Genomic DNA, 19,135 nt, shown 5'->3' with positions numbered 1-19,135 from the left:
AAGATGGGCTCCCAATCATTGAACTACTCAAAATCACTAGTTGGTTTTTAAATCAGTCTTCCCCATTGCATACAACATTCACACAGCCCTTTTCACTCTTGCAATCTGCTTGCCCAGGGTTTCTAAACTGGCACTGAATTTGAGTCAAAGCAATTGTGGAGTACGCTATTAATTGACTGGTATCAGAGGGTAGCCGTGTTAGTCTGGATCTGTAAAAGCAGCAAAGAATCCTGTGGCACCTTATAGACTAACAGACGTTTTGGAGCATGAGCTTTCATGGGTGAATACCCACTTCGTCAGATGCATGCAGATTCACCCACGAAAGCTCATGCTCCAAAACATCTGTTAGTCTATAAGGTGCCACAGGATTCTTTGCCGCTATTAATTGACTGTGCTGTATTTACTACATAACATTTTTGTCTTAGGCTTTTCCTTATTTTGCTGGGTGGACCAAGGTCTGTGGAAATTCACTCCGAGCTAAAAGCTGTTCTTTGCATTCTAAAGCAGAAATGTTCGTCTATTGTTGGATGCTTCTGGGGGAAACAAGTTAATTGTTCACCAAGAGTAAATTTAAAAAAAAAAATCTAAATACTTGCAGAAAATAATAAGCCTGCTGAGAAGTGCTACCTTGTTTACTCGAAGTATCCTCTTGACATCAGCATGGGGTTACTTATAATTAGATGCACATGTGTAAATACAATGATTAGATATTCCCACATAAACATAATTATATCTTCCAAGAAGTCTAAGCAGATATTTTATAATCCTGTCATTAAAAAAAATTAAATAAAATGAAAACCACAACAATCTGCATACCCTCTCCTATGTGTGTAAGCACTGGAACATTAGGACAGACTGTATTTCCTAAAGTACATAACAGTACTTGAGGTCAATTACAATTATGGCTCATTAGAGTATTAAACTAGGAATATGCTGTTTACTATAATTAGTGTTCTCTTTACAAAGCTACAGTGATCTTTCCTTACTGTAATTTCTCAAACATTTTCAGTGTTTGGGTATTAGTCTTAGACAAATATAATATATTACATTAACCTAACTTATAAACTCTGCAATCAGAGTATGCAGTATGTCGCTCACTGTTTTTTTCTTTTGCAAATAACTTCCAAAGGCATGTTATAAATTAAAATATTATCTAATTAGTCACATTAAAGATTATAGCTACTTAATTTAGTGTATTAAAAAATTCCAAAGTATAAAACCGTACAGTTCACAAGAACAGAGTAAGGCAGATTCCACCCTAATTTATCTTGAAAGGGTGGAAAATAAAGAAAAAATAAAGTAAAGAGTATTCTTCATGACTCAGGAAAAATGAGATTGTCATGGGGTGGTCCCCTGTGAGTCCTTTCAGGCCACAGACCACAACTTCTCCAGGACTCCTTCACCACCACCTTTATTTGTTGTATTCTTCCAGTAGGCCACAGCATATAGTATTGTTCACATATATTTACAGTTCATAGCCAGCTTCCCCGCTTGCTTCTAGCAAAGGGAACGGTACTACTAGCAACAGTCAGTCCTGTCTACTTCTGCCTTCCTTCAGGCTCCCAACTCTTCCTGCTGCCCTTCCTTCCTGTCTGCTTATATGGGCCCAGATGTTGGAGCTGCTTCTACCCACTTAGTCACTCAACTATATCCCCATTCAGTTAATTATCCTCTTCTGTCAACTGCCTGTCTTTCAGTCGGAACTCAGTTAGTATAAACAGATGGGGATTTGAGTGACAGAGTGCTGAGTTAGCTCCTGAGTCAGCACACCCTGCTACAGATATGTTCTTGGTGACAAAGGCATAACAATTGTTCCACACTTTGTTTCTGTGTAATAAAGCTTCCTGACTCGTCAAACCATTAAGTCTGAATTCTCTGTGATATGGTGGATGATAAATTCAAAGAAATGTAAGTGGATCCAAATAAGTTATGTGCACATACAAACATAGTCACCCACAATTTTGATGCGCAGTTTTGGAAGCGAAGATGTAGATATTTGCTTGTGAAAGCTGGTCCACTGTCCACTGGTCCTCAACAGTTCTTAAAGGTGAACTACAAAGTAAGTTTCCCTGCCAAAAACAATGGTTCATTTCATTTGAATAATGATGGAAGGCCTGATCCTGCTAAATGATCAGTGCAGAAAGACATTTGTGGGGCCTTGACTTGGGAATTCTACATTGGTATAAAAGTCAGCCAGCATGATAACTTTGCAAGATTGGGACCAAATACTATGGCAGCAGCTGCATTATTCCCTGTGTCTAAAGTTTTCAGCACTTGCAAGAGAAAAATAGAAGCCTAGACATAAGTCAATATAGGAGGAAAATATATTCAGTTTTAACCAGCTTCTTTTTAAATGTGTTAATGTGTAAATTTTTAAGACTGCATACCTGTTTTATTGTAGGTACAGGATATCCTGGTTATCAATTAGTTTAAAAAAAGTCAGATTGCTTTTGTCATAAATAGATAGGTAAGGTAAGGGTTAAGTTTCTTTTACCTGGAAAGGGTAACCAAACACCTGACCAGAGGACCAATCAGAGAACTGGATTGTTTAAAGTCAGGGGCGGGAATTTGTATACTCGGGGTCTTTTTTGTTTTCTCGGCTGTGAGTAAACAAGGTTTCCTCCTAACTCCTTCTTATTTCAAATATTATACCAAAAGTCTGTGAGTACAAAGGAACCCCAAAGCAATTCGGCTATGAGGAGCTTTGGGTTGTACGAATAGATGTGGATGGCTGTGTCTTTTGTTGTTTTCTCGGCTGTGAGTTAACAAGCTTCCTCCTAACTGCATCTTATCTCCAAGTGTCTCCTACACATCTGTGAGTACAAAGGAACCCCCAGCAATTCGGCTATGAGGAGCTTTGGGTTGTATTTACATGTATGTGGATTGGTTGGACTGGTTTAATCGGGCTATCTTTTAAATCAGACTGTTTCTTCATATTTTCTTATAAGCAAGAGCCTGTATTGAGTTTCTTAATGCAAGATTATTGTTTTATATTTTCTTTCTTTTTTTATATAAACTTTTCTTTTAAAACGTGTGGAAGTTTCTTTTCCTAGGGAGGCAAAGGGAAGGGAACAGCCAGGCTGTGGGCTATTTTCCTATTGCTTTCAGGGAAAGAGCAGGCTACGGGGAAAGAGAAAAAGAATCACCTCTGTATCAGGTATCTGTCTCCCTCACGGGAAGGCAGGCACGGGGAAAGGCAAAGCCAAGCTGTTGGTATTTTGCATCTCAATTGTCCTGAGGGTAGAGAACGCTTATCTCTTGGGAAGCAGAAAAACCGGTTTCTTGGCAAGCCTGGGAAGGAGGGGGGGAAGGGATTTTTTCCCCTGCTTTTAGCATCCAAGGGATTTGGAATCTGGGTGTCCCCCCAAGGAAGGGTTGGGGACACCAGAGAGAGGAAAGGGGGGATCAGGCCCCATCAATTCCTGATCTGGTGGCAGCGAGAATATCCAAGCTGGTAGTGAGCTTGGGGGAGTTTCAGGTAAGCCCCCAGATTTTGGACGCTAAAGTCCAGGTTTGGGACAGGACCAGATTGTGGACGCTAAAGTTCAGGTCTGGGACTGGGAGGCTGGATTACCACAGCTTTATACAAAGCTGACAATTTGGTGAAATTGTTTAAAAAACTGAACCTTTGAGTATAAATCAAAGAATTCCCACAAAAATCAGCATTGCAATAGATGTAAAAGTCCACTAAACAAGACCGACGTTATCTATACCCAAATGTGACAGGTTTTCTTACTATTTTTTCCCCAAATTAATGAATAGTCCAGAAAAAGAAGCGAGATACTGAGAACCCTCTCTTCTATAAGTTACTCTCTTTCTGCATTTCTGCTTCTTTCCAGAGCCCTCCTAGTTTATGCAAGGCTGCTCTTGAGTTATCTTTGCCATAAATAGCTCCAGTGCCTGTCTGTGCTACAGCTCGTCACTTTTCTAAGTCATGTGAAATTGGCATGATTCTTGACAGTTTCAGAATATCATTAGTGAAATTCTCATTAATTTCATTTTGTTCTGGTTTGGAAAAGTTGAGGGGCAACAGAGGCATTGGAGCTATAAGCTGTCTGTCTGAAGACTCAGAAAGACAGCACTGAACCAGTACACATATGGAAGATTATATACATAATTGTACAAACAAGACATTTTCATTTCATTCTGAGTTAGTGTCTGTAAGTACAAGAGACAGGGAGAAATTCATTTTCAGAGTTTCAGTTCTGCCCTGGGATGGAACCATATTTTAAATTTTAAAAAGCATTAAGTGAATAATACTAATAATATCTTTTACTTCTAGAGCTGACTTATGCATGGATCTTCAATGAATACCCATCATTTGTGCACCAGGATAATCGTCGCTTTGTTTCTCAAGAGACTGGGAATTTGTACATAGCAAAGGTGGAAACATCTGATGTGGGCAACTATACATGCGTGGTGACAAACACTGTAACAAATAATAAGGTGCTGGGCCCCCCAACTCCTTTGATACTGAGGAATGATGGTAAGATATCTGGTTTGATTCTTTTTTTTTTTGTGAAGCAATCATTGTGCAAATATTAAGAAATAAAAGATAAAATAGATATAAAGATAAATAAATAGTCTCAACTTTCTAAACATCCACTGAGGATCTGAAGAATGCACAGACTCAGTTTGCAGTTCTATGTCACAGAAATCAGTATTTTTTAAAGCTGTAGTTGTGAAAGATACTTTGTCTCTGGAAGATGCCACAATAGCATGCAATGGTTGTAAAATAAAATACAAACTTAGAGACACTTGACCAAGGACAGGGAAGAAAACAGATTTTAGTGGCTATGCTGCAGTTTTGCTCATTTTTTACAGCCCAAAAATGATCACACAAGTACTTTGCTGTTTTGGAAGCTATTAGCTTAGGCAATAGTTCTCAGTAGAATGAATGCTATTTTTAGTAGTCAGAGGAGTGGTACAAGAAGGGAAAAATAAGTAAAGATTTCTAATTTTATACTGCAAATTGATCTGTATCACATTAAGTTTTTGAGGAGATACATAAATCATATTTTCATGATTGCTTGCAGTGTTTAAATGAGGCTTTAGGAAGTCAATTGAGTAATGGATAGCAGAATTTGGCCCTTAAATCCAGTATAGGTTATCCAGTGCATGAAAGAAAAAGATGAAAGCAAAAAGCTGTCAAGTCTTCTATTAGCATCTACTCCATATGAGGAATAAACATAGCCTGTATGTTATTTAAGATCTTCAGTAGCAATATTTTACACAAATCATACCATGCTCTGCTTCCACTGACTTTAGCGGAAGTAAGATTGGGCCCTGTATATGCTGCTGTTCTTGAAATGGAACATAATGTGATGATGTGTACTAGTTATACACACTGTGAAGTATATCGCCAAAGGCTTTACCTTGGCAAACCGTTTCTCTGCACACTCACACTATCATATTTACAGGGTCCAATTGCCTTCCTGAAGTAATTCACACAAACATACTCCAACTCCTTTGAAGTTTACTCTAGAGTTTATTATGGACTTGAAATTTTAATTGAACTGCTGAGGAGCCCTGGAAAACATTGCATTAAACAGGAAAGGTGCTATAATGTCCATTTAGCAAAATATAGCCAGCTCAAAAATTAGTATATTTAAGATGTGCTACATTTGTATTTTGAAAATAAGCTTGTCACTAACATTGTGGGCAACATCTAAAATCATTTCCAACTTAGTTTCTAATACAACAGTTAGTGATGCAATAAAATCTGGACTTAACATGTTACGATGCATCAAAAGAAAAAACACAGTACATTTCAGAAATACAAAGCACAAAGGAATGAAATGGAAACCACAGAGTAGCCACATTGTATTTAAATTGGCAAATATGTCTTGCTTGCCTTTTGGATTTATGCCGACATGTCCAGTACATCTTAATATATGACATATTATTCTCATTAGACCGCTGTATCATTAAATTAGCAGACCAAGAGGCCAGTTCATCAACAATTAATGTCCTAGTTACATCTAATTTCAATTAGAATTACATGGGAAAATTTCACAATGTACCTCTCCCACTTTATTTAAAATATACTAAACTGTTATTAATCGATCTACTATAGAGTACATATTATTAAACATGGAACCATGTAGCAGAATTCCTGTCTATGTTGGGGTAGAATAGGAAGCCTCTGCTCCTTTTCCCCCCCCCCAAAATATAGGCTAGACTAGGGATGAAATTCTCTCCACCTGTAGAAAACCTGAGGTTGCGATCCTTTCCACCACTTTGGCTCCTTTATGCTGGGTTGAAGGGCCTTAGTAGAATAAAAGGGGCCTTAAAAATCCCAGTTCTGCCTAGGGAAGATTCCCACGGCACAGGCATTATAGAAGACAGCCATAAGACTGTCTCCTGAGGATCCCCTTGCAAACCCTGGTGTAGGGTGTGTGTCAGGAGCTGAGAATGGGAGAGTGTGTCTGGGATGGGGCTGCAGCTCACATTACAGCAGAGACCCCAGGTAGCAGTGCATTCCCCACTACTCTGGATCTTAGTCCCAGTCACCTTGTCCAGCCATTCCCAGCCTCCCTCTCTCCCTCCAGCTCCTAGTCCTATCTCAGTGTTTCTCCCCAAGCCAACTGGTGCCTAGTCCTGCTCATTTCTATTACCGGCTCCCAATCCCAGTTTCCTTGCCCAACCAGCCCGAGACTCCCCTTTCTCCCTCTCCTCGCCAGTTCCCAGGCCCAGTCTCCTTCCCCAGCCCGTCACAGATTCCCTCCCCCTTTCAGTCCCAATGGCTCCAAATTCCTTGTCCCAAGCATTTTCTCCTCACCCTTGGTCAAGCTTCTGTCCCCTCTGCATTTGAATCCTATAGTTTCTTCCTCCATGCTGCTGGGGTGCCAGTGTAACTTTTGGGTGGGCTCATTGCCTTTCTCCAGTGCCTAAAAAACCCAACTCCCATAGAAAAGTACCCGGAGACTCAGAATTCAGTCATGGAGGACGTTCAGCAAGGATTGCACAGAGTCAGCCTCCCCACCAACAAATCCAAAAGGAATGTACTCTGTGCTTAAGTACTAAATTTATAACATCTTATTATAAAGAAACATAATAACTAACTTAATTTTTATAACAGAACATGGCTACTTTATAAGCCACATACATTATCTTCACAATTATATGTAAACATAAAGAAAATAAATTAAATATAAACAGGTCAGTCCCCACAGAAACACAGTGTGATGAAACCAAGAGTTTCCACAAGCATAGGTGGAGTTCACCTGTGTCTCAGTTAGAATCTTTGGTCACCAAATCTATACAGTCTGCTGAGTCAAAAGCAACATCTTCCCTCTACTTGCTCGTAGAAATCTTCAATTGGAATCCATTCAGACTCTTCCTCCTCCTCTGCTGAAATCACTCAGTTAGTTAGTCAGTTAACCAATTAACCAACCACTCAATTAAGTATATAGATTTTTAAAAAACCTCTTACGAGAAAAATGCAAAACTGAGAGTAGCAGAATAAATGATTCTTTCCCCAGTATCACATTTGTATAAAAGAAAAGTTGGTGAATCATACTAGCTGAGACCATTTACTGTGTGTACTTGTTCATAAGCTGAATATTTTTGGTAAAAAAGTGGCACCGCAAAGAGCTTATAAATGGGTCCTCACAAAAAATTGATGATTTTAAACTCTATGGAATCATTTAATTGAATATCTAATACATTGTCATTTTGTTTAGCTCCAGCGTCTGTAGGTATGGGGCCCCTCAGCTCCTAGGGGCCACGGTTCACCATTCCCAGCCAATGGGAGCTGCGGGAACTGGTGCACCATCTCCCACAGCTCCCATTGGCTGGGAATGGCAATCCATGGCCACAGGGTGCCTAGGGGCTCCATGTCTGCAGATGCTTCAAGTAAACAAAATGTCTCAACCCGCCAGCAGCTTACGCTGACGAGCCGGGAGCCAAAGTTTTCCAACCCCTGAAATATAGGGTCGGCTTATGAAAGGGTCATACAGTTTTTGCTATTTTTACCTACCCATTTTGGGGGGTTGGCTTATAAACGAACGGGCTAATGAACGAGTATATATGGTAACTAAAAAAGAGTTTGGCTAAAATTAAACATTCAAAGTATACAATTAAAACAAAATAAATTAGTTTTCCCTCTCAATTTCCTTTTTCTATAATGAACACTGCCAGGGCTCCCTGTTGGAGGTTTAACCAACATTCTGCAAAATGCTTCAGCCTGCTTTCTGCTCCTGTGGCTCAGCTTCTCACCACCCACACAGTGCACGTGTGGCCTTTTGCAAAGCAGCTGTCTTTATGATCTGCCCTCCTGGAATCTGAGTCCAGCAACAGGGAACCTCTTGAGCATGCACAAAACTACCACACCCGATTTGCCCAAGCAAAATAAAAGAGTGCTGCCTCGCCGTGCACCCCGCCCCGTTCCCCCGAACTCCGCGCCACACTGTCCAAGCCCCCCACCACTCCCCGAGCGCCCCGCCGCCCAAGTCCTCACCCCCCGAATGCCGCACCGCCCAAGCCTCCCACCTCTCCGAGCACTGCGCTGAGCTGCGCCCCCCAAGCCTCCGCCCCCCCAAGTGCCATGCTGCCTAAGCCCCCCACCCCTCCAAGTGCTGTGCCATGCCATGCCGCCCAAGCCTCCACCCCCCCCGAATGCCATGCCGCCCAAGCCCCCCACCCCTCTGAGTGCTGTGCTGTGCCATGCTGCCCAAGCCCCTGCCCCCACAAGTGCCATGCCACCCAAGTTTGCCCAAGCCCCCTGCCCCCGCAAGTGCCATGCCACCCAAGTTCCCCCCTGAACGCCGCGCCACCGAAACAAAAACAAACAAAAAACCCTCCAGCGCCACCCAGCTGAACCAAAAAAAAAACAAAACCGAGCCTCGCCCTGCCCCAAGGTGCCACCCCAAGCGCGTGCTTGGTCGGCTGGTGCCTGGAGCCGGCCCTGGCATTTGCCTAGCAACAATGACCCAGACACAACTCAGTCCTTTCCTCCACCACCACCACCCCGATAGATCTCTTAAAGGGATATACCCTATTAGGCACATGGATTACATTAACACAGAGTCACAGAGAGTATAGGACAGACCACCTCCCTGCTCTCAGCTCCAGTCCTCAACCCTGCCCCAGGCCAGAGCAGCTGAGAGTTACAATGACAGGAAAAATCAAATTTCGGCCCTGTAGCTGTGGGCTGGATGGTGTGTGTGCTCGGACACTGTGTAGGTATAGCTCATGCACGGTCTGGGAAGCACTAGATGCTGTGAAAGACTTCAGCATGCTCAGTGCAGATAGAATCTTCAGAGGTTTTAGCAGCAAAAATCTAAGTCTTTAATGGAGCATGTGTGAATTCTGATTTTTCAAAGGTTTTCAAGTTGGCCAAATCTGGGCAGATTTTCATGGGGATAGCAAACAGCACATCCCTGATACAAAGGCCATGCCCCTGCAAATTTCAAGTTTTTGCTCCAAAGCATGGTGACACTAGAGCTGTTCAAACAGAAGGTAATCAGAATTTATTAACATAAAAAACCCATGTATTTTTCTCTAGCCTTGTTTTTGGAAACAGGCAATCCATTTTGGCTGATATTGTCAACACACACAAAAAAATCATCCTCAGGCAGACACCAAGAATAGAAAATTTTAGTCCAAACAGTTGAAGTTTGGGCAAGTTTTAAGCAACTGAAAACAGGGTCTTATATTGGAAACTGTCAGGCAGCCTTAATAATGGACAGTGCTATCAGACCCATCCATATTATAATCTCCAAAGGCTGAAAAGTATTGGGCCTAATAATTCAGACTGAAATGCCTAGGATAGTGACATTCACTTGTGAGTTCCCTGGTACTTTTATGTGTCTTGTTGTTTTGCTAGTAAGTGTTGTATATTCATATTGTTAACAAACATGCTTTGTTCAGATGACTGATTTTATGTGGCAGCTGCTTTTTATATAATGTACAGACAATGCTCATTTGAAGCAAAAGGATTGAAGGAAAGTAATGTAATCTATTCTTGTATCAGAACAAGTGATATATAGGTCAAGAAGTAAAAGTGGATTTGATGTGTATCTTAGCCCACACACACACTTATCCTGGGCATTTTTGATATAAAACAATCTCACTGTGAAAATGCAAAGCAAATAGCCTCTCTAGCTTCTTCTTGCTCTCATTCAACTTGCACCATGCAGTACTTTTTATAAAGCAGTGACACACATGGCAATACAGCAGATAAGAATAAAGGACCACCAGAACTACTTCAATATATTTGATTTACTCATCACAATTAACTCTGTGGGAATCTATGCTGCCCAAATTCTGAATCAGTATGTATTGGTAGCAGTCATTTTTCTTATCAGGTGTGCTATTCCCTATCCCCAAAACTGCAGGACTTCCCCCATTCTTGAACACCAGTCCTGCATGGAGGGCCCTCAGAGAGAAACAGTTAAGATTTAAACTACAACCATCAATTAGTTTATAATCACTATCAGTGAAATTATATGTACCGGTTTTAAGACTCTGCAGTCAGTAGAAATGTGGCAATTTATCATAAATTTAATGGCTTTTTTATGTGCACAAATTTTTAAACACAATTTCCTAAAAATCCTGCCATGATACATTATTTAATAAGGCAGTTAAAGATCAAGAAATTACTAGTACAGTATATGATCTCTGAGCATCTAAATCCTTAATAGGAGCCCTAATTAGCCCCCAGTGCTTTTAAAACTTTTTCTAGTGGCTATTTGTTCCACACTACATTATTCAAAAGGTGGTGATCCTACTTTATCATCTCTTTCCTTGTTTTACAAGATACCTGCAAAAGAGCTAAATATTCAAAAGCAAAAAGTAATGGAACCATGAAGAAATTTAATCTTAAACAGATGGAGGGGAGCTGTGATGCAGATTTTCCTGTGGCAGTAAATGGGAAGAGAGCCCACAGTACTCGGCTGTTAGAGACAGGCCCTGTTTTAAATGAGCAGATTAATTGGGCAAGTAATGATGTATAGAACAGCTCTGTGATAATGCAGGAACACTTGAGAATGTATTACAAAAATTCAGCCACACTTTAGTATCTATGATGTGTTCACAGGGGTGATGGGTGAATATGAGCCAAAAATAGAAGTACAGGTCCCAGAAACTGTTCCATCTGCAAAAGGAACAACTGTGAAACTGGAATGCTTTGCCTTGGGAAAGTAAGTTTTGGTTCATTATTATTACTTTAGCTTACACGGGTATAATAGTACTGTATATTAGAGTATGCTTTTTTAAATCACTTGCTTTATTTGTAGTATGGCTATTTGCTGATTTCCTTTACGTGCAAGAGATTTGTCTTACATTAACCAGCCATAAAAATGTGGATTGCAAAAGAGAAGAAAATAGACAATTTATTTGGTAAAGTTGCATCTAGGTATATTCTGTGACTAAGGTTCTTTTGGCACCTGAGAGGCTCTGAAAAGTGTCACATGTTGCAGTTAACATACATTTTCAGCACATATGCAATTCATATAAGGGGCAGATGGGGAAGTGGAGTTGTTGACCCTTATTCATGGACTCCTGCTCAGCAGGCCAGTGCAAACAGTGTGCATGATGGGCTAGCTGGTAAACCAATAAAAAAAATAAATTATGCAATCAGTGACCAAACTACTCCACTTCCTGGGCAGAGTATTCACCCTGTGGAGAGAGAAGTCATCATATATTTACCTGATGGAGCTGATCAGATAAATGATTATCTTAATCAGGCCAATATTATACCAATATGGGGCCCAAACCTGCTCCCTCTGAATTTCAGTGGGAGTTAAGCTTGGTACCAGGGAGGCACAAAATCAAAACGACAGCAGTGTTCACTGACCAAGAGAAGTATCAGGAACACACAATTAAGCTTTTGGTGATCAAAACAAAGAATTAAAATTAAGCTTGTGAAGTGCTTGTTGAAATGTTTTCAAGAGGGTAACCAGCTCTCACTTAGCAACATGCATAATATATCGAGATGGGTGGATGTATGTGTGTCATCACCTTGTAGTGACTGGCCCACAGAGAGAATAAAGAACCTATTATTGTAACCAGCTATTGAACATCCTCTTCACCTCAAGTGAATATATACCTGTGTTCTTGGAGTTAATGCATCAAAGTTCTAGTCCTGATTTCCAAAGTCAGAAGGGAAGGTGGGGAGTGGCTTATCTAGAGACTGGGTCTGTTGCTTGAAGTTTGGATTCACTGCACAATATACTTTTAGTATATGAACAGAACTATTGCTTTTAGAGAAACAGAACTTCTACTGGTGCTACTTTTTAAAATATGAATTAAGAACCCAGTAACAGGATGTAGCTTTTACTATGAGGCTCTTTTGCTTTATTCTTATTATCAGCCCAGTTCCTACTATTAGCTGGAGAAGAGCAGATGGTAAACAAATACCCAGGAAAGCCAGGAGACAAAAATCGAGTGGGGTTCTCGAAATCCCAAACTTTCAGCAGGAAGATGCTGGTCTATATGAGTGTGTGGCTGAAAACGTGAGAGGAAAGAACATGGCACGAGGGCAGCTTACGTTTTATGGTAAACAGCATGACCACTTTCCTGTTTTTTTATTGCAGCACAAGCAATGTGTTGTAAACATTTTGTCAGGATGTCATTGTTTTTTTATGTTTCTTAAATTATTTTATTTTGCCAGCAGTAGTGCTCAAAGAGTGCAATTTGAAATAAAATAAAATCTTTCTGAGTAGGGCATATTGATTGTGACTAAGAAGTGAGGGGAAATGAAAACATGCATTGTGGAAAGGAGACTGGCATGGTAACACACAGAAAGCAATTGTAAAGCAATTTATTTGCCTTTCCCTACAAATAGCTGCAAACCTAACACTCCTGTGACGCATTCTGGTTGTTATGATTTGTGATTTGTTATGAGAGCTGTGTGCTGCCCTTCATTAATCATTGGTAATTGCTCTTAGCTGGTTAAGGGCTCTTTTTAGAAGGGGTTTTGGTGGTAAAACTACACAGCCTGAAAACTGTTGGTGATTAACCAAGTCAGTGCCTGACCAATCCTTCCCACTCCAAAGACTGTCTGTATCTGCTCTTATTAGAGTCCAATCACAGGTATTAATCCGAGCACGATTTAAATGTGAAATTTCAAATGCCTGGGCCTCCTATTAAGCTTGTATTGGTGCCTCTAATCCGAATAGAAGTGTCTGCAGATACATGATCATCTGTAGGAAATTCAGCCCAAATTGTGTCAGCCTTTAGGAAACGAACTGAGCTTGCAGTTGCAAAGTTTGAGCTGATTTAAATTACCGGTACATTAGATTTACTCATTATGGATCCAATGGGGAATTATGTTGCATTTTTTAAAGGTAAGAAAGCACTGGCTAACAATGTTAATGGTTTGGGATTTATTTTCATTTTGGTTATTTTTTTGAAACCTGCAGAATATACAACTGTGTGCACCCGTGCGTGCGTGCGCGCATACACACACACACAGAGTTGTCCTTGCTTTACACTCCCAACAGGCTTCAAAAGTCCCTGTGGCATAGTTACCACTCTATTTCCAGACACAGCTTCTTCTGGAGCACCTTGGTGTCCTCCACTGAGGGAACAGTTGTTCAAGCGTGACCCAACGTTGTCTCTCCTGCACTGGTACTGAGCACACTTATTCTTTAGAGTGCAGAGTTCTATCCGCCTCAGAGACTGGATTGAACTCGGGACCAAATCTATGTTCCCCACCAAGACAGTACAGCATGTCTGCACTTCACTGGTGGCACAACCTTAGTTACATTATAAGAAGCAAGCATAACGAATTTGGTGACCTCAGTCCAATTCCCAGTGGAAAACTGTCCACATCACAAAAGCCACAACCACAATTGCTGTCAATTGTCATACTTATCAGCAGTCTTGGCACAGAAGCTAAGGCTTTTATGGGATGATGGAGACTGAGCTACCCTCTTATCCCTAAAACCTGTTCCTCCAAGTCAGGATTGAAGCACATTTCAGTGCAATGCCGAGAAGCTTGTTCTACAGCTGTCTGTGCTTCTATCTTTTCTCTGGGTAAATAGAGGAATTCAGTTTCCAGAACTGTCCATCTGTTACCAGTGACCAGTGCTAATTCCACTTTTTATTTGAAAGATACTAAATTAAAATATTATCTTTTTTTTATCTTCACTAGTATCATTTTGAAGCTAGCATAATCTGTCCAGTTTTCAAGGAGACTTTTTTTTTTTGGCAGCTATTTAATGTTGAAGATATAGACCATTTTCAAAACTTAGGCTGTGAAACTTGACCCTGAGTTTCATACAAAGGCTAAAATTTGCATCCTGAAAGCAACTTTGTATAAATACTTCATATGAACAGCTAATACTGAATTAAAGCATATTCCTTTAATCCTTTTTCTTTCTGAAGCTGGGAAAAGTTATATTTCATGCAAATATAACTAAGGTTGTTACAGCTTTTCAAGTTGTTTCTAGTGGGACAAAGGTTCACATCCTAAAAAGAGGAACACTCTAGAGTATTTGATATGGAAAATCAGATTTGTCACTTACTTGCAGCATCATTCAGGGAAATGTTCTATCGCAATGCATGCCCTCAGAGATTAAAATCTGGCTCTAACAGTGTTACTCTTTTAAACTGAGTTATCTACTTCTGTGAATAGTGGGGAAAAAAGAAAATGAAATTCAAATTTGCCTGCTTGCTGTAGATAACCCAGGCATTCCTCCTTTGTCAACCACTTTTGGTGCTTTGGAAAGTTGACAGGAAAGGCTGACTTCTGTTGTATTTCACTCTTGTATCAATGCTTATTCTTTTGCGTGACTTTTCCCTTTGCTAGCATATCAGTGACACCAAAGTTGTCTGGAATTCTCACTGCAGCAGGAAAGAATATTTAAACATGAAAGATGTATTCTTCCATAGCGTTCTCTGTTCTGAGACACTAAATATGTTGTGTTGTTCTTTTCCAAAAGCTTGATTCCTGTTATCCAGCTGTCCTATTTCATTATTAGAAAATGTATCAAATTAATATATTTGGTTGTATTTCTCAACTAAAAGTACATGGCAAACCCTGACTTGAACATTGCTTTCCTTGTTATCTTTACCATAAGATGCTATCATAACACACACAATGCCTAACAGGTGTTTTGTGTCTGAGATTAACTCTTGAATACTAGTGAATTAAGTTTGGAAATGTACCTCTCTCTTTTTTTCGCCCTTATATATTGCTTATCCATACAACACCGTAGCAGTCATAGGTATGTTGTATGGTATACCTGGCTTTGCAGTCTGCTCCCTATTGAGCTGGAAAAAAATGAGCTTTCATAACAAGATCTAGTTTGAACCTCTGCTGCTGAAGAAGGTATGCAAATTCCCTCTGCAATGCAGTGAGCCTTCAAACTTGAGCCTGTTACCAGATCCAGGGCTCCCAGATGGTAGGAATGCATTATTGCCACATGATTTGGACTGGCTTCTGGGCTTCTGCTTTCTCATTGAACTGATTGAACTTGGAAGTAAGGTTCCTCAGAAGTCAGAGCAATATGTTTTGATCCAACACATTTCTGAAGTGTTCACTTTAACCTGACCTTTATTTTTAATCTGACTGCGCTTAAATTTTAAACCTGATAACTTTACATGAAGCAAAGATTTATAACTTATGCAGAGGTAAAAACCCAACATTTCTAGGGTTTTCCAAGGTGACTCTTCTGAGCTAATTCTGAGAGAGAGCTGCTTTTCCTTTCACCAAACTGGCATCAAGATAACTTTTTTATTTATTATTTTTTATTATTTGCCATGGCTCCTGGGAGCCAAGGTCCTGAGCCAGGACCGCATTGTACAAACACAGAACAAAAAGACAGTCTCTGTCCCAAAGAGCTTACAGACTAAATATAAAACAGGAAACAGCAAGTGGACACAGACTGATGGGAGAACACAAAAAAAACAATGGTGTTGCCTTTTCAGCTACTGTGATTAAAAACATTCCTAGGAAAAATGGGCCAGTTACATTCCTGCTATAATTGTATTGAAATCAGTGAACCTAATTCTCTGCTGTCTTGCACTTAGTGGGAGCAAAATGCTACCGCATCATAACATTTTATACTCATGTTACATTCCTGTTGTAGAAGTGTAAATGACTAGAGCTGGGCATAATTTTTTAGCTGAAACTATTTTCAACAAAAAACACTATTCGGTGACACTGAAATGTGCCCCAAGTTTGTGCCAGTTTTGACAAATTGGGTCAAAAAAACAAAAAAAAATATGAAAAAGTCCGTGTTTTGTTTTTACATTTCTTAAAAGAAATGTTTCGAATTTTTGCTTCAAAATGACTTTTTGTTTTAGACTGTCCTTTGGTGGTATTTTTTAAAAAGTTAAAAACTACTTAAAAAACAAAACAATATTTTTTCCATTTTTCTATTAGCTAAAGATTTCAGTTTTGTGTTGAGCTGAAACAATTTTTTTTTAATTTTAGAATTGCCAGCAAACTTAAAAATCAGTTATTAGCAAGCTCTGTAAATGACAGAAGTCTAAGTATGTTACACCAATGCTGTTACTTTTGGTGGATACAGATAATAGTGCTGGTGTAATATACTTAGACTTCCACCTCGCATGACATTCTGATTAAAAAACTAGACACAGCTCCAGCTGAGGCTTCACTGTTGCTGAGTAGAGAAGAACAATAACTTCCATGTTTTTGATATGACTCTCCTATTAATACACTGAAGCTTGAGATTTCTCATTTTTGGCATAGCATCACATATTGGCTCACATTCAAGTTGTGATCCACTGTAACCCCCAGATCTTTTTCTACAGTACTATCATTTAGCGAATTATTCCCCATTTTGTATTTCTGACCAGTTCTTCATGTTATCAAGGTCATTTTGAATTCTAATCCTATCCTCCATGCAATCCTGCCCACTTGGTGCCATCCACAAATTTTGTAAGCATACTCTTTACTCCATTACCCAAGTCATTAATGTATATATTGAGGAGTACAGCACCCTGGACAAAACTTTGAGGAAACCTACTGGATATATCCTCCTAGTTTGACAGTAAACTATTGGTAACTACTCTTTGAGCCTTTGATTCAAGGAGCTGAATCTATTTAGCTTAACAAAGGTAAGGTTGGGGGTGAGTATCAAATATTTGTAATTACCTACAAATATTTGATAATAGGCTCTTCAGTGTATCGGACAAAGGTATTGCACAATCCGATGTCTGAAAGTTGAAGTTAGACAATTTCCGACTCGTAACAAGGTGTAATATTTTAACAGTGAGAGTAATTAACCATTGGAACAATTTACTCAGAGTCATGGTGGATGCTTTATCACTGGCAATCTTAAAATGAAGATTGAATGTTTTTTAAAATCAGATACTCTAGTTCAAAGGGAAGTATTTAAGGGAAGTTCTATGGCCTATGTTATGCCAGAGGTCAGACTAGGTATCACAGTGGTCACTTCTGGCCTTGCAATCTCCGAAGCTATGACTATTCAAGGTGCAAAACACATTTTCAGCTCTGATTTTTACTTCCACGCTGTGATGTAGTCCTGAATGGACAACTGCAAGGATGTCCCCACAAGTAAAACCTCAGATGCATGTTGTGCGGTGGACACCATTTTGCTCTGCATCCTCTATGTAGTTTGAGGTCGCGCTTTGTGGAGGACACCATTTTGAGAACAAAATATCATCCTCCACATGGCAGACATCCCAGTAAACTGTTTGAGTGTGAACTGGCCCCACTACAGTGCTGCATGCCAGCTGAGCAAATGCACTTAGCTTTGCCATACACCCTTTTACAAGTCCCATGTAAAACAAATTACATGATGTCTTTAAAAGGCCTTTTGCAAGTGAAATAAATTTTCAAAAGTGTTGTTTCCGATTTTAAAAAACTGATGTAAGCACTGGAGCACCTAAACCCTATTGACTTTTAATGAGACGACATGTTTTTTGAAAATTTTACCCAAAAGTGACTTAAGAGACTAAATCCCATTTTCAAAAGTGAATTAGGCATTTCAGAGCCTAAAGTCAATGTCTAGAGTGGATAGTGCTTGCCAGTCAGCTACAGTGGGAACCACATTGACACATACTCACAGAAGAAAGAACAGTTACCCTACGGTGGTTCTTTGAGATTGTAACAGAGTGGCTTACCTCATGGGCTGGAGAGGCTGGGGATAAGCCAACCTCCATTACAGAATGATCTCCACGTGAGAGGAATCAGGTAATTCTAGTACAAAAAGAAGCGGGAGGTTGCAGTGAAGGTGGGAACCCTAGGAAACTCTGGCTATATTTGTACACACTGCAGGGAACAGCAAGTCTCTGAATCAGCAGGGGAAAGCTCAAGAAGCAGGGGACAGTGCAGAAAGCTCTTGAAGCAAAGAGGCCTGAGAGAGACCCTGTCCAAGCGGGGGAGGGACTGCAAAGGCCCAGCTGGGAAGACCTGTGAAGGAGGACAATTTCTAGGCAGGAGATGCTGCAGGAGAAGCAGAAAGGCAGTCCCTCAGGGAACTGGGTGTATCCCAACTGAAAGTGGGATGAAGACTGTGTGAGTTTGTAGTCTATGTTTGAAAGTGTTATTTTGATACTGAACTGGGTTTGAGGCCCAGAGGGCCAGTATGCACCTGAGAACTCAATAAATAGGATCCTAGGAGGGGATTGTTTGAACTACCTTTAAACTGAATTTTTAAAGGCTCTCGAAGAGAGTAGGAAGCTGAGGCAGGGTGCTGTAGAGTGATCTCTGGCCACTGGCGGGTGCTTGGGTTACAGTGATTGTTGTCAGTGCAGATCCCAGGATCACCCTCCATCCCCACTTTTCAGTGTTCTCAGTGACATGGGCTTTGGATTGTGAGGGATCTGAGGGCCCTGCATCACCCTTTATGCCCTCATATGGGAGCGCTGGGAGGCTTGGGGCATATAGGTGACCCTGATGGTAAAAAGACTCCAAATTCCTATAATGGAATCCATGCTGATGACATCATGAATAACCACACTTATTGTAGGGTAAGAAACGGTTCTTTATAGACTGCTCCTTTCTCAAAGAACTTACAAATGAAAGTCATGATCCTGCAAACCCTTATGCATATCCTTTACTTAAGCACATGTGTAGCCCTATTAGCATCAATGTGAATAAAGTGAAGTTAATTTAAGTAAATGCTTGCAAGTTTCGGGGTGTGAATGTGCATGACAGACAAAGGGAGTCTTAAGCTATGTCTATGGTAGAGAC

The 19,135-nt window shown here is 40.3% G+C and overlaps 1 protein-coding gene across 3 annotated transcripts in view; it reads left to right on the top strand.

The window, feature by feature from the left end:
* The window catches only part of CNTN4 (contactin 4), a 359,621-nt gene that overhangs the window by 216,753 nt on the left and 123,733 nt on the right, over window positions 1–19,135 (top strand). For all 3 annotated transcript variants that reach the window (XM_032784171.2, XM_032784172.2, XM_032784170.2), the window contains exons 6-8: window positions 4,283–4,486; window positions 11,042–11,144; window positions 12,317–12,501. In XM_032784171.2, the coding sequence (XP_032640062.1) occupies window positions 4,283–4,486; window positions 11,042–11,144; window positions 12,317–12,501 (492 nt within the window). The remainder of the gene's footprint in view (window positions 1–4,282; window positions 4,487–11,041; window positions 11,145–12,316; window positions 12,502–19,135) is intronic.

This window comes from Chelonoidis abingdonii, chromosome 17 (assembly GCF_003597395.2).
Source record: "Chelonoidis abingdonii isolate Lonesome George chromosome 17, CheloAbing_2.0, whole genome shotgun sequence".
In the NCBI taxonomy this organism is placed as follows: Eukaryota; Metazoa; Chordata; order Testudines; family Testudinidae; genus Chelonoidis; species Chelonoidis abingdonii.
The sequence above is the reverse complement of the archived record's forward strand: the minus strand, read 5'-3'. Positions and strand labels throughout refer to the sequence as shown.